This window comes from Lacerta agilis, chromosome 2 (assembly GCF_009819535.1).
Source record: "Lacerta agilis isolate rLacAgi1 chromosome 2, rLacAgi1.pri, whole genome shotgun sequence".
Lineage (NCBI taxonomy): Eukaryota > Metazoa > Chordata > Lepidosauria > Squamata > Lacertidae > Lacerta > Lacerta agilis.
Window position 1 is genome coordinate 2915923 of NC_046313.1, and position 16839 is coordinate 2932761.

The 16839-nt window shown below is 42.7% G+C and overlaps 1 protein-coding gene across 1 annotated transcript; it reads right to left on the reverse strand.

The window, feature by feature from the left end:
* Nucleotides 1-2884: 2884 nt before the first annotated feature.
* NEMP1 (nuclear envelope integral membrane protein 1) lies at nt 2885-16447 on the reverse strand. The gene is made up of 9 exons (XM_033137159.1): nt 16304-16447; nt 14427-14542; nt 12012-12231; nt 10100-10172; nt 9404-9497; nt 7776-7890; nt 6175-6400; nt 4038-4214; nt 2885-3629 (listed from the first exon to the last, which is right to left on the reverse strand). The coding sequence occupies exons 1-9, from the start codon at nt 16401-16403 to the stop codon at nt 3437-3439; spliced, it is 1314 nt and encodes a 437-aa protein (XP_032993050.1). The 5' UTR covers nt 16404-16447; the 3' UTR covers nt 2885-3436.
* Between the last annotated feature and the right edge of the window lie 392 nt (nt 16448-16839).

Below are 16839 nucleotides of genomic sequence, written 5' to 3' on the forward strand. Positions count from 1 at the left end.
AAGTACGTTTGAAGGCTGCCATCAGTTCTGAGAGGTCCACCTTCTACAAGGATGAGCCCTGTGCATGCTACTTTACATAATAGCATGCTCTGTTCCTCCATGCATTTGTGGCATCTGTCTCCCGTGAACTCACCGAGAAGGAAACTGAAGTCAGGTGGGGCTATCCCAAGAGCTTCTATTGTTACATGCTTTTCCTCTTCTCAGTAGTGACCACCCTTCTGCATGTGAGAAGACAGAAGGGTGTCAGATAGAGCTGGGCTGCTATCTACTCTTTATCTCTCCCCCCCCATGTGCTTTCTGATGAATGTGGCTACTCTATATTACCTCACTTGTATGTTTTTTTAAGGAATCAAATTCAACAAGTGAACACTTGTGCCTGACCTTCTGTTAGAACTGCATCATGTCTCTAAGCTGAGTTGTTTAGAAGTTCTTTGTAGCCAATCTCTTCACCATGCTCTGAAAGCAGGGGAACTAGTCTAGGGCAGAGTTTAGTCACGCAAGTTCAGTCTTGGGCTTGTGTTTTTTTGTTTGTTTTTTAAAGCAAGTTTCTCACCTTTAAGGTTAAACATGAGCAAATTTGACTAGAGGGTTGCTATTGCTACCCTTCCTTGGACACTAGATCTGTGGGTGCCGTTACTATTCTGCAAAACCCCTATGGCCTTGCATGCTAAAGACACATTATTCCCACCATAACATAACTCCAGAAATTACAGCTTGACCAGTGCCTTTAGCCCTTGGCTAAAAAATAATGTGTACAAGTTAGATCCGCATAAATTGCAGGCTTGCTGTATAAAGAAGCATCAACCAGGCCTTTCTGATCAAGCAATAACAGCAATCACCACCTGCAAAAAGATTCTCAAGTTTGGGAGCAGGTTGTTCTTTTTCAATAAAGCTTCCAACTCACAAGTGGTTTATTGTACATACCGGTAATGCTAGAGAGCAGTCCAACAAGCAAATAGCTGCTTGGAACAATCAAGAGGCAATTTTAGACAAAAACAATGCAGACGTTTCTACTAAATCTTCCATAAGAAGGTGGAAAGGTTTGTCTACCCCACACACCATCACAAAAGTTTCATTTTCTACCAAAAAAGACTTTATTAAAAATCTTAACCTTGACAACACAACTGAGAAAGCATTGAGATGGCATATCAATACATTCACGTTAAAAGTAACTCTTAAAAAAATACTGACCACCTCGTAGGAGAAATAAAAGAGAAACACACACTTATTTAAACCTGTCTGTAGGCAGTTTGACCACAGTTAGGAGATATTCCCCTCCACCACTACCCCAGAAATACGTAATGGCTTATATCCCCAATTTGCATAGATCAAGTATTTTGCTTTTGTGACAAAGTGAATTTTTAACCAGTGTTGGAGAACTCAGCATTTTGTATTGGCTGTAACACTTGGAGGAGGACATTTTACACATACGGTTTCAGAGAATGTAGAGCAAAAACCCTTGCTTTAAGTTTTAAACAAGTGAACTTTGCAATATACAAGGTCAGGCGCTTCTGTCTGATCAGATCTGTTTAGCTCTCAATATAGGGAAAGGGCATCAGCAATTTACTCCCCAGTCCTGAATTTGAAACTGAAAAAACTGAAGGCAATGGCCAAGGCCAGCCCCATGGCATTTCTTCTCTCCCGCTCTTCCCAATAGAGTCTAGTACAATTTGCCCTGGTCCCATTATCATAATGCTTTCCCATTTCCTCTCTGTGTTCCACATCACTAGCTGCAGCTAGTGGAGAAAGTACAGCAAAGTGTCATCAGGGCATGGGATAATTTGTACCATTTTGGAGAAAGGCAGCGGGATGCAGACGGGGGGTTGCGATTTTCAGAAGTAGCCCCATGTTTCTTTTAACACTAAATTCACTCAAAAAGTATACCAACAGCATGGAGTTCTCCCCATTTTCTGATCAACTGTATTGTTTTTATGATCTCTGAATATGGAGAAAAGGAACATTTTTGATCCCAAAAATCCTGCTGACCAGGTTCTACCAAATATACCGGGCCGCATTTGCACAAGTATCAGGCTACAGAGAAGAAACAGAATAGCCAGAACACATGACAGCTATTGTCACCTTTTTGTGTTTGCTCATGTTGCTCCAAGACTAGGTAAATAAGGCACATATAACCAGTCAAATTCTCTGTCATATGCTGTCAACTATTTTGAGGGAGTTATTCCTGAAAGAACTTGATGGAGCCTGATACCACCCACTCTTAAAAGATACAATTCAACTGATCTCTGGAAAAACAACCATTTTGAAAATGTAGGCCTTTGCTACATTTCTCTGTAGAAACTAATTTGAAAAAGGCTCAAGAAATAAAGGAATAAGGACCTATACCTAAGTGAATCAGGTTGCCATTATGTCTGCAATTCTTGATTTAGGAACTATCCCTGAAGTAAAAAAAGGTGGTAGAATTTGATAGACTTAGTTGCCTATCAAATTTAACAGCTCTTTATTAAATTGTGCTAAGCTGCATCTGCTAAAAGGAACAAACCCCCGAGGATCCAACTTAGCTGTCAGAATTTTTAAAGCCAGGTGGTAACGAAAGGGCCAAACAGGTGCTTGAAAGTAGCAAGGCATAAGTTAAATCCTATTATAGTACCTGTATCAGTTAGTTGGTCCTTTCAGACACCAAATAGCAGCTTCAGAGAGCTATATAGGCAAACATGTTGGAAGGAAACTAGTTCAAAACAAACAAAAACACAGAAAGCAGTAGGCCACCCCAAAAAATTGGTTGCAACATTTGCAAGCAGACAAAATCCTGTTTGAGCTAAAACATGCATAATGTGGGTCATCTGCTGTTCATTAAATAACTCTGCCAAGCACAGGATCAAGCTTGATAGCATAAGAGTTGCCTAACAAATGATAAGTACAGGAGTGGGCAGTATCTCTACTAACCACCACAGACACCATGAAAAGTCAGACCTCGGACAACAGCATTCTGGGCTTCCAAGAAACAAAGTATGACAGCAGCTAATGTACTTATGGCAAACCCTAACTCAGCTGGACATTACACACTGGTGTTTTTAAGCCCTTCCTCTGGAGCCCCTGTCTAATCACGGCAAAATAATTCATTACTGGCAGGTTTTAAATAGATTGTCACAACTCCACCTTGCTCCCCAGTTGCCTAGCCTCATTCACACTCACAGCCCACAAGATACTGAGTCCAGGACTCTGCGCCACGTGTGGCTCACTGCACGTTCGGTTCATTGTTTAGTGTAGGCAGCAGGGCTTTAATGGCCTGTAGAACCCCAGCCCATTTGCGCAGTCTGCCAAGCATATACACCTTGTTCTGTATGTGCCATCCACAGTAGACTAGGTATACATGTGCTCACTGTAACATGAGAGCAGCAATGCTGCAACTCCTACCCCATGTCAACAAGGGGCATTACCAACCAATCTATTTGCATGAATAGTAGTTGGCTTTGTTTCAGAAACTCAGATGGTTCTGGGGCCGAAAGGTGTCCACGCATTCCTCTTCTTCAAAGCTGTAGTCTCGCTCTCCATCTTCCTCTTCAAAGAGCTGATCCTCCAGAAAAGAACCTCCCAGCCCATATTCCTGCTCATGGACAGAGACCTCATTGGGGACCACATGCGAAGCACCTTCTACAAAATCAGCAAATCTGGGGGGAAACCAGAGAGCAGTGAGAGCACTGCAGCAACCGCCTGATGTCTGACTATTATTTAACGGCCTGCCATGAAATGCATGTAACATGGGCCAATTAAACATTTGTCAGACAAAGTCCAAACTGCAGGTGTGGCCAGGGGAATAGCCCCCATATGTAGCATGCACTCAATATTAGGCAATACACACTTGGTAGTTTTTCCTGGCGTGTGGCACTAGCAGAGAAGTAAGCCAGCTTCAAACCTGAATCTCATTCCTCCCCCCTCTTCCCTTAACTACTCCAGATCCCACCACCCTCCTGTAGCTGAGTTTGTAACCAGGCTGTCCTTTTGAAGGCTCCCAAAGGGTATAAGGATCCCATAGCACCAAGCAGCTTTCCCCTCCCACCTTCTAATCTAGACAGTACCTCTTGGGAGACTGGATGCGGGAGACAGCTTTCCAGGCAGAGAATTCTGGGCTGCTGCAGTACTCCCGCAATTCCTCCAGGGCTCTGCGTGTCTCCACCTCCCCCTGTATCCGGTACTCCTCCTCAGTTAGCAGACGTGGTGGGCTGGGCTTTTCTGGGGCTGTGGAGACCTTCCTGCTAGGATAGCAATGACATTAGTAGCAGCTGCAAGTCTGAACATCAAAGTCTGGTGCCTTCCAAGAAGCCTTGAGCAGCTCAGGAAACAGTGTTTACTCTTGAGCTTCACTAGAATAGGGTGCAACTGGGAGTCTGTACCAAAAGGACAGAAGACTGTGATTTTGGGCTAGGACTAGACCTTCTTACTGCATTATCTTGATGGTTCTTCCCAAGACAGTCTTGTGATGCACAGCAACTAAACACAATTTGGCAGTAATTGGAGTAGGAGTAGAGTTAGTGAACATTAGGTAGACATTTGAACAGGCCTCAGACCTGTGTGTCATTTTCTTACATCAGACCCAAAGAGAGACCTTTTACAGACTTATTGTCTTTTTAAGGCAATTCGCTTCCAGCCTCAAATTTTATGCCTTGAGCAGTCTTACGTCTCTTGTGTCTTACTGCTGTAAAAAAGTTCAATTGAAAAGAGGTTTGCCAGGAATTGTAAATATATATTTGAAGAATGTTCTCATATGCTATGCTCACAGGCCCACCTGACAAAATAAAAGATACAGAGTGCAGGAGGACCCAGGCATCTAAACATGATGCTAGTCTTTAGAGGAAGATAGAGCTTTCAAAAATTTATGCAGGCACCATCTAGTGGTATGTTTCAATCCAGCAACTGAAATCCTAATTTTAATGGTTTCAACACAATATCCATTTGACCATATTTGCCACTCAACATCCAGAGCAAGCTCACCAACAATTCAACCCAGCTTCCACCATACAGGCTGCAACCCAGGCTGAACAGTGCAACCCAGGCTGCATGGAGCAAAAGCATACCCATTAATTGGGGGTTAAAGCATTAGGTTAGCTATTCCCCCTCCCACAACCTGTTTCCATCAGCTACCATTTCACCTGGCTTCACCTGAGGGAGGAAAAAAGAGATAATTGGTGTGTTCAAACATCACTGTAAACCATAAGCAATGGCTTACTGTAAATATGTCTGCTTCATTCCTCCCACTAGTATGCAAAGGAAACAAACCACAATCCCTGGCTTGGCATCACATCTGAACTGGATATCATGTTTTGTTTTATTCAAACAAACCATGATGAGAAAGCAAACTTTGGAGCAAAACAAACCATAATCCTTGTTTGGATACAGCAGTAAGCCAGGATCATGGTTTGTTTCTGCCCCACCTTACAGAGGAGAATCAGGAGCAGTAAAACTATGGTTTACAGTGGCACATGAATGCTACGATTGAGGTCCACCTCACTGAGCTGGCTGGGATCCAGTCAATGGATCCTCCTTTTTGAAAACTGTCCCCTTAGCACCTATTTCAACTGGTCATTAGAAGAAACTTTACCCAATTACATAACTTGCTATAACTTAACAACTGGCACCTAATTTGCCTGCTTTCCTTTCCATTCCTTTACAGCAGGCGTGGCCAAACTTGGCCCTCCAGCTGTTTTGGACTACAATTCCCATCATCCCTGACCACTGGTCCTGTTAGCTAGGGATGATGGGAGTTGTAGTCCCAAAACATTTGGAGGGCCAAGTTTGGCCATGCCTGCTCTACAGTATATTAAAGAAACAAGATAGTTTTGCAATATAATATGCTGCACAGCAGATTGCTGCAGTGCCCCAGAATTTTAAATGTTTAAATGATTAACAACAATCATCCCATTCTGAGCAACTATCCTCTACAGGAGCGTCCAGACATTCCCTGTATGCATATGCAAAAGTACTCATTCTCCTTCTGATTATCCAGATATAAACTACAGACTTGGCCAGCACTGAATGAAATATAGTAAGTGATCTCTGAATAGGCAATCCTTGTTCTCTCGTACATGTTGGAAATTTCACTGTGTTTTGAGTACATACACACAAACACAAGCACACACCTTATCCTACTAGTCTATTAATGTCTATTATTGGATTGTGCCTTCTAGGATGAGTAACGCCCAGCTTCCCATCCGTCACCTGTAGATAGCATAGGCCCACATGACTGGGTACTCCAGGTTTTTTGTGCAGAATGCAATTACGATCAGTGCGATGGCGATCTGCCGTATCTGGATGCCTGCGTAGAGGAAAAGCAAGCCAAGAACCTGCAAACCCCAAGTGAGGAGATTGATGCTGCGTTCGTTCTCCAGGGGCCCATATTTGTAGCACACTGCAAAGCTGATACACCCTACGATGAGCAAGTAACCTGCAAAGAAAGGAAATAAAATAAAGGAAGAAACATAAAGAGATACTTCAAGAATTATTTTTAATCTGGAGCCTAAACTATCTTCATAGTGAGTGACTTAATGAATAAAGCACCACCCCAGGAAGCAAAATAATGTGCTAAATCAGCCAAAAATAGATAGAAAACATTGACTGTTCCCTAACAGCAAGAGGATTAAAACATGTTGCCAACAGCAGATTCCAGAAGGCAACAAAAGGCAAGAACTCATGTCTTTTACACAGTCTGCTCTAGGAAGACTGGACCAAAAAGCCTTAAAATGAATGGGATGCTGATCTAGAAAGGTTGCATCATACCAAGTGTAATTAAATCAATGACTCCTGTGCTCCCAGTGCATGCTTCTCTTCACTTGGGATAATAAAGGGAAAAACCTTCAAGATCAAATCCAAGCCAGGGTTTTGTACGGTTGACAAGGACTGCATAACTAGAAGCCTGAAGCAGGTCGCTTTCAAGACACATGCAATATCCAATTGTATAGCTGATGCAATTATTTCTTCCATAATTCCCACCCCAGTGCCTCATCCCACTAGGAGTCACAATCCAAATACCAGTTTTACTTAAATTTCTGTTTAAGTGACTCCAAATCATACTTGAGCAGAATTTGCTGAACACTTTTTAACTACCATTTTGGTGTGAACAATTATCAATGCAGCTAAATTCACCTTAATTAGATCTCTAGGTGCTCTTTTCTCAAGCTAATTGGGAGCCGAGGATGAAGTGTGGAGGCTAAGCATTTCCCAAGTGTGAAGGCAATGCATTTTCCTGCATTACAGGGGATTGGACTAGATCAGTGTTTTTCAACCTTTTTTGGGCAAAGGCACACTTGTTTCATGAAAAAAATCACGAGGCACACCACCATTAGAAAATGTTAAAAAATTTAACTCTGTGCCTATATTGACTATATATAAAGTAATTCTCTTGAATAGGAATCAAATAAACACAAAGAAAGTATTTTATAATTACTTTATTATGAAATAGTAAGTAAACAGAAATATGAAAAATTATAAAATACTTTATTCAGTGCGCAACCAGGGCCTGTTTGGCTGAACACAAAGCTGATATTCTGGCTGGAATCGAAGAAAGACACACACGTAGCTCTTTTTAAAAAAATCTTTCGAATTTTTCAATTTTTCCCACGGCACACCAGGCAACATCTCGTGGCACACTAGTGTGCCACGGAACAGTGGTTGAAAAACACTGGACTAGATGACCCTTGGTGCCACTTCCAATTCTAAAATCCTATGATTCTACAATTCTAGATTCACTCAAAAATATGAAGAATAGCCTAAGGCACAGGCTTTGATGAAAAAGAAACCACAGAAAGTCAAGTAATACTCACCCAGCAGATATTCCCAGTACAATTTACAGATCTCCTGCAGGTTTCTGAAGACCAGCTGAATAAGGTAAACAGAAAAAGACCAGCCTCCCACTAGCATGAGGTAGATGGGACTTTTCTAGGGCACAAAAAGAACAAGCAAGCTATTTTCGCATTCTCGACAGAGCAGACAATCCAGCTTGCCCTAAATTAGGCACACAACACTACTAGATTGTTACCATATGCAAACTACACAATTTAAATTCTATGGCTGGGTTCTGGCAGGCAGGGATATTTCAGCATAGCCTGGCAAGATAAAGTTAGGCCAGATTCTTTGGTTGGGACTCATGAGAAGCATTTGCCCTAGTTCTCACAACAGCAAGTGGAGTGGCAAACCTGTATGTAGACTGTACTATGCAGGTTGCAGGTGGTGGTTCACACAACACAACATGTCCCTACTAGAACCCTTCTTCCCAGCACTCTACATGCAGGGAGAGGGTCTTTTTTAATAGAAGAGGATTAAATCATTTGATGCATACCACTGAGACACAGGTTTACCATTTTACCCACTTATGAGAATCAGGTCTTAGACTAGAGTGGCCAGTTTTGGTGCTGAATGAGGGATTGCAGGGGGCGGGGCAGCCACGGCACTCTACTCAAACCCCACTGAACTGTGTATCTGCACTTGGTCCAAATGCTTTCACAAAGGACACACAAACACGTTTCACAACTCCACAAGGATTTGTGGGAAATATGAAACACAATAAGAAACAGGCAATTTCAATTCAAGCAGCTATTTAACTTAACAGATGAACAGACTTGTCCAAAGACGGGCATTTTCATTTGCTGAATGCAATTTTTTCTCATAGGGAAATATACCATTTGAACTGTGCCGTTCATGGCATGGGTTCTCCTACATTGCAAAATACTACAACTAGGATTTTTTAAAGTGGTTGCACAACCACTAACATTTGAATTTGCACATGGTAAGCTGGCGGAATGCAGTCAAGCAAAAATGGAATATACCCACTAACACATACACACACACTGCCAAAAAAAATTTAAACTTTTTTTCTAGTATATACGGCAACCACAGTAGTAAAGCATTTATCATATTAAGTTAGTCCAGATTCCAACAAAAACGTGCACTGAAGTGCTTCTGAGCTGCTATATATCAGGCAAGAGCCATATATTGAGAAGGGTGCAATAAAAATCCCACTTTGTGATGATGTGAGTCATGTTCATCTGTCTACAGCAAGCAAATGTTTCTCTTTTCCCTATTTTCAATTATTCCCCTCTCTAGGCTCAATGATTATTACTGCTGTCAGTTCCTCATTTGCAAGGGAAAGAGAACCACTGTACACCCTGCTTCCTCTCCTCTCGCTGCTGCCATCTTACAAATTGCTCTTACTAACTTAAAACAGTGAAAGGAGGAATATGGACAACAAAGCTGTATGGAATGGAAGACAATCTCTCTAGCCAAGACTGGGTGGTCAATGTGTCCCGCATGTTCTTTAAGCCGTGGACAGTCTGCATAAGGCACTTGAAATTAAAGCTTAAACATTTTGAAAGATGAACTCTGAACTCGTGGCTTTAAGGATGCTTGTTGCCAAAGAGTCTAGTATTGTCAATAGAACAGTACTTTCACTCACCTTGGGCACCATTCTGGACATTACATAGATGACAATTAGCAATGAACTTAGCATGCCAATGCTTATTCCAGCCGAATAGAAGAAAAATGGACTTCTGCAAAGACAATTGTTATTTCAGTTGCTGTGCAGGAATAACATCTATATGTCCACAAAGGTTGTCAGGAGCAGCAAATATTCAACACAGGCCACAAGAACAAGGGGAAATGGCTGGAATACACCAAGAGCCAAAACCTTTGGCTGGCCTTTGGGTAACAAGCCAGAGTTTACAGTTGCCACAGTTCCTGCCATGTGGAGGTGGAGATTGTTCTGTCTGTTGCTTCTGGCAAAGCCCACAAAGCCATGAGTCCACAGAGACACTGGAGGCAGCATAGCCATGATTTAGCAGGGCAAAAAGGCAACTTTCTGTGGAACAAAGAAGCAGCATGTCCTTTTCTAGCCATGGCACAGCTGGAGACAGGGAGTTCTGAGTCCCAGGTCTCAAAGGCCAGACAGAGAGCCCTGGGATGGGGGAGAATATTTTGCTCCTGAGTCTGAGGTTCCCCACCCCTGCATTAGCCTTTCATTATTAAAACAAAAACCATATAACCTACTACCATTGCTTTAGTCAGGAAAGATCAATCTGGTAGCTGTTATAGGCCAAGCAGATGGTTGCAGTAGATTATGTCTGGCATTTCTGCCGCCCATTACAGTGCTCACCTGCTCATCAAGTCAGCACAGAAAAACAGCAGAAGGCCCAGAAATGTAACCACGAAGAGCTTGGGATCAAATGCTGCAAGAAAATGAAATAGTTCATCCATTGTGTTGAACTGACCTTTGAGCTGCTAAATCTTTTGGATTAGGGTGTAAGGTGACCTCAAATGCTGTCAGACCAAATGCCCATTTATGATGAAGCTTCATATAGCAATACTGCCACACACACAACACTTGTGATGACCGCTTCCTGTCTTTCATAGGGCATCATCCAAAACCACCCTATACTCTTTGTGCAAATCTAGAATTAATTCAAAGGGCAGTGTACAAAGTTCCTGTGCAGCAACTTAAGAATGCTGATCTACTGTAGGAACAAGCACACTACATCCTAACTTACCAAGAAGAAACAACACAGCATAACACATAACTCATTCAAGCAATTAATACTTTTCCTTAAAATAGTAGTTCTCACCATCAACATCCCTCACAAGTAGACAAAAATGAACAAGTTTTTACTTCACTCACTTAAACTTTGGTACTCTAATACACACACAGCAGTTCACTAATTGCAAACGGTGCATGCATACTGAAATGGCCAAGCTCCTGTGCAATATATACAGGATCAGTGCATATGTGTCATTCACAAGTGATGGGTATTTGCACCCAAGTATAGAAGAATGAACCATTAATTGAAATTTCATACTAAGCAATAGGATCTACTTTAAAAAAAACATTATAAGGTATAGGAGTATCATGTGTCCATTTTGCAATAGAAAATATTCTAGACACATAAGTTTTCACAAGGAATGGTAAGAGATCACTAAAACCAGAAGAATACCATATAAGTCAAGCTTACATCTTCTCGTTAAAAAGCTAAAAAAAAATGAACTTTGGGTCACTGCAACTTATTTGGCCCTCACAAAATTAATAAACTTCTCCATTAACCTGACATAGTGAAGCCTCTGACATCAGCATGAAAGCCTATTATTCATCCTACATATGGCACTACATGTAGTACAAAGCATCTAGATTACATACCGTATTTTTCGCTCCATAAGACACACTTTTTTCCTTCTGAAAAGTAAGGGGAAATATCTGTGCGTCTTATGGAGCGAATGGTGGTCCCTGGAGCTGAATTGCCCACGGGCCAAAAAAGGATCATGCTTTTTATTTTACAAAGAGAAAAGGGAGTATTGAAAGGACCCCGCTCAGCAGCTGATCAGCAAGAGATCGGGAGAGAGATAAGAGTCCTGGCTCCCTTTCAGCCCCACCCTCTTGCCCAGGCCTCCATTGTTGAATGTGCTGCAGAGGGAGGTTGTTTGTTTCCCCAGTGACATGTGACTGGCTGATTAGATTATCTGTCTGGAAACTGTAGAAAAGGCTCCCTTTCCTTTAGAAGCTGCAGAAATGTGAGTTCAACCCCATAAAAATGGGGCTTTTCCTCTTTGTTTTTCCCCCTGGAAAAAAAGCTGCAAAATTTTTAGCCGATGCTCAAAAAAAACCCAGGGTTTTTCCCTTTGAAAAAAAGCTGCAAAACTTTTAGCTGATCCTCAAAAAAAACCAGGGCTTTTCCCTTTGCAAAAAAGCTGCAAAACGTTTAGCTGATCCTCAAAAAAACAGGGCTTTTAGAAGAGGAAAACCAGAAAAGTGTTTTTTTTTTTCTTGTTTCCTCCTCTAAAAACAAGGTGCGCCCTATGGTCCGGTGTGCCCTATGGAGTGAAAAATACAGTATCTCACTTGCCCAGCTAGTGTCCTGATATTCCTGCCCTCGCATCACTACTACCTTTCTGTGCAACCAGAAGGCCTGCAGTTCACAGTAACAGGAAGTAAGCAGCTTAATCTAATGCATTTAGCAGTACTAGATGCACAACTGACAGTTTCCCCAGTAAGCCAGCAACTAAGGTAAAAGAGGACATACTACGAGCAACGATGATGGTGTAATTGGAGCCTTCTTCAAGCACTTCAACTTTCAAACAAGTTTTATTACTGTAGAGACCTACAGTAACATAGGTGTCATTGAGTTTCTCTTTGAAGAAGGAGCCGATGTAGTTCCACACATTGAATCCCTCCAGTTCCTTAAGCTTTTCCTCATTTTCCACCTGGATGACTCGGATCATCTTGCTGCTTTTTACTCGAATCTGCAAAAGACAGAGGTGGGAAAGGGTTAGCCACAAGAAAGATTCCAACATTAAAATACGGAAAAATCAGAATATCACCACTCAAGTGGTATCTAAGTAAACAACATAAAACTTGTGTACCATTATGAAATGCATGCATGCAAGATGAATGACAGGCTGGTTCAGAGGAAAGTACCAAGGAAAAGAAAGGGGCTTTTGGAAAGTGTGCCAACAAAGGAAATTGATAAGATTGGTATAATGTACAAGTATTATAAAGGAAAAGTATAAGCATTCACTTGAAGGAACAGGATCAGAAAGGGAAAAATCAGGATCAGGATCAGGATGGGGCAGGGGGCGGGGAGAGAGAATGAGGAGACAAATGGCCAAAGTTCCAATGCTGAACTTCATTATGCAAACAACTGAGCAGCAAAACAAGTTTACAAGAGACTGTGTGAATATTCCATTCATTCAAGGCTGAGGGCCTTTCCAGACACCGTGGCTCAAGTGGCTGGGTAGGAGCAACTTGTTGTTGTTCTTTAGTTGTTTAGTCGTGTCCGACTCTTTGTGACCCCATGGACCAGACAGCACGCTAGGCACTCCTGTCTTCCACTGCCTCCCGCAGTTTGGTCAGACTCACGTTGGTAGCTTCGAGAACACTGTCCAACCATCTTGTCCCCTTCTCCTTGTGGCCTCCATTTTTCCCAACATCAGGGTCTTTTCCAGGGAGTCTTCTCTTCTCATGAGGTGGCCAAAGTATTGAAGCCTCAGCTTCAGGATCTGTCCTTCCAGTGAGCACCCAGGGCTGATTTCCTTCAGAATGGATAGGTTTGATCTTCTTGCAGTCCATGGAACTCTCAAGAGTCTCCTCCAGCATCATAATTCAAAAGCATCAAATCTTCGGCGATCAGCCTTCTTTATGGTCCAGCTATCACTTCCATACATTACTACTGGGGAAACCATAGCTTTAGCTATACGGACCTTTGTCGGTGCAACAGTCATTACTAAAAATTTTATCCTGTTACGGAGAAACTGCTGTTTCCCAGGACACAAGCAGTTAAGCACCGGTGATAGTAACTGCAATCGTTCCCACAACAAGTATGAATCTCCATTGTTCAAGTGATGTGAGCACTTACTTGGCCTTGCCTATGACATCACAAGTCCCTTCTCCCTGGCTATCAGTGCCATTTTCAACCAATTTTCTTACTTCTCTTCTTCAGAGGCTACATAGTCAACCCTCTCTCACAAATAAAAAAGGCAATTACCAAGCAAGGAAGAAAGACTAACAGCATAATCCTAATCTTGTCTACTCAAAAGTAAACTCTACTGAATTCAACAGAGTTTACTCCCAGCTAAGTGAGGTTAGGATCTGAGCTCAAATATGCAACATTCCATTACCTGGGTATAAGAATACTACTCAGTTTATGTAATGCTGGTAAATACTGTGAAAAAAATAGAGCCGTTCCAGTAGGGAAAGCACAGACATCTGCCAACCATTACTGTAGTTGGGTAAATCACAAATAGTGTATGGAGAGTTTGCATTACCCATAGAGATAAGTAAGTAACTAAGCGATAGGAAATCTGTGGCCCTCTAGATGTTGATGCACTCCATATGCCACCAACCATAGCTAACACAGTCAATGGTCAGGGATGATGGGAGATATCATCCAACAGTATCTGGAGGGCCACAGGTTCCCTGTTTGTCAGTTACATCAATCTGCAGCATAACCGGGGCTCCAAGAGATGACCTTGTCTTTGACTTTCATCTCCAACCATTATAACAATCTATTATTCTCATAGCCTGAACCTATAAATATCATTCTATAACACAAAATGCTATTTTGAATAAAAGTTTATTTTAACCACTGTATAATACAGCTTGAAACAGAATGAGAAGGCACAGAGAAAACATTTGACTATATACAAGACTAGCTTCACAGTAACACAGTAGAACACTTCAACAGTAAGCATGGCTCCAATTCTGAGCCTTGAGATATGCATTACACAGCAACCCATATCATTCATCCACCACACACTCCCAACCGGTACGCTGAGAAACAAAAGACAATGGAGGTTTTAATGAAAGCTACATGTAGCTACTTAATAGAGATTTACATAATCTAGGATTAGTTCTCTTGAATTTTGTTAGCAAGTATGCAGACAGAAAGTTCAGCTGAGGTTTGTCAACTGCCAGAAACTTAAAGGACTCCATTTCTTACCTGAATTCTGGTCCATATGTCATGCCATTTTGGGGTCACCTTGTTTGTGTAGCAAAACTGCTTAGAGGAATTCTCTTTTCGCATGCGATGATCTTCAAGAGGCAACACTCTATCTACTGAGTTCAAACAATAACCAAGGACTGCGTTAAAGACATTTGCAAGATCTTTGCCTGAAATCAGAGTTGCTGCCTGAGAATTGAGAGAACTGGGTTGTTTTATGCAAAATGTGGATCAGGATTAGTCTATTGAGTAAGGTGCTGGAATGATGCTCTCTAGCTGACACCAAGAAAGCATTATTTCCAAAAGCAATATTAGGAAGAGGACACAAAAAATCCCAAAACATCACTATTCATTTTCACACAAGTTATACTACACCAATGAACTGCAATAGGCAACTTAAAAGCAACCACAAACACAGGGTTTGGTGCCCCAAAATTCATGGACATGCATGTACACACGCACCTTCTACACATACCACCATGTTTTTTTCTCTTATGTTGAATTTGAAATTTTAAGATCCTCAGGGCAAGCACCTGATTGTGTACACTCTACAAAGCACTATAAAAATTATGTGTGCTTGGCAAAGAGGAAATTTCAAATAATTCACAAGCATGCAAAAAGTAACTTGTGAATCCGGGGGGGGGGGGGAATACTTTTATGAATATAGCACCCAACCTGGTGTCCTCCAGAAATTTTTGACTACAGTGCCCATCATCCCTCACCAATAGCAATGCAGGTTGAGGCTGATGGAGTTGTAGTCCAACAGCATGTGGATGGCACCAGGTTAGAGAAGGCTGCTTTGCAGAATAACTAAAAAGGCTCCTGTCTCAGGAAGTTAGAAACTAAAGTTCACTATGGAGTGTGTGCATGCATGAAGGAAAGTGGCAAGGATTGGCAAGGGACGAATAAGCACAATGCAGTTAAATATACTTAGGTTTTAGAGCCACTGGAGATGTGGATAAAGCTATTGTTTTCAATTGTTTAAAATCATACTCTGCGCTGATTTCCTGAGCCCCCAGGAAATGGCACTGCTGGGGGGAAGCCTTATCAAATTGAGCTAGACCTCCTTCCAAGTTAGCAGGCACAGGACTGTGCTGTCATTGTCAGAAGTTTAGTGAATCCTGCCTTTTACCAACAATTTTCACCTGGGCTGTTCAGATCAGACACTTGCCAGTAAACGAGTGCCATCATTTACAGCTAAAGGAAACTTAATATACCCCAAATTCATAGCCAAGCATTTCTGGCATTTCCAGTTTGCTCTCTTGACACTTGCTGGTAAATGACAGAAACTTAGTGCCTGATAACATTTATGTTTTTATATACGTTGGAAGCCACCTAGAGTGGCTGGGGCAAAGAAGTAGTATTAGTATTATCTTACCACACATAACAATTCTTATAAAGTTGTCTCACACAGAGCTAGGTCCCTCAGCTCCAATTCTTTGGTCAATTAATTATGAACATTTTGCGAAACACCAAACTAAAGCCTCTTCTGTCAAAGCCCAGGAACAAATCACGTCGCCTTTCTACCTTCACTTCCCAAACAAGACCACTTTTGGGTGGAATTTGCAGCATTTTAACGAAAGTGTACATTTCGCGTGAATTATTTTGTTATTACTTACAAAATAATATCATTATTTTTATTACTAGTAATGGTCATTTATTAGGTCTCTATGGCGCCCTTCATCCGAAGATCATGGGGCGGTTCAGACTATAAATGCAAGAACTGCCTTGGGAAGGGAAGGCAGCTTAGCCTCCCAGCTCTACGCTCCTGTGAAGGGAAGCAGCCCCGCGCCCTGTAGCCGCCCAGGGAGAGGGGAAGGGGCCCGCCATGGCCGACGAGGGCCGCCCTCCTCCTCCCCGCCCGCCGGCCCGCTTACCTGAGCCACACACCGGCACCAAGAGGACCACAGCCCCGAGGAGGAGGAGGCGGTGCCAAAGCTTAGGCCGCCCCGAGGCCACCTTCATCCCTCCCGCCATGGCCGCTCCGCCAGCCCTTCACCCGCCGCCCATCCCGAAAGGTCGCTTTCTCGCCGCTGTTCCTCTCACAACCTATCGGAGAGCAGGGCTCGCCGTGACGCGCCCTCCCCTGTGCATGACCGAAAGGGATATTAGCCAATCGCAGGCCGCTGTCGGGAGTTCCAACTCTCGAGGCCTGTCTTGCCTGACGGTAGCGCTGAATGTTCCAGCAAGCCTATCGCCGCGGCGGCCTCTGTGAGGTAACGCCTCACAGCAAAACGGCACATTGACTTGCTGGCTCTCTGGCCAACGACAATGTCAAATCGCCCGACATTGAGCCCGCCCCCAAACTCGTATTGGGCTGCGGACGTCCCTTGTCAGCCAATCAGAGGAACGGTTTTTAAAGCTAAGCCCCCGCCGCCGTTTTCAGGCGGCAACATAGCAACCAAGGGTGAAT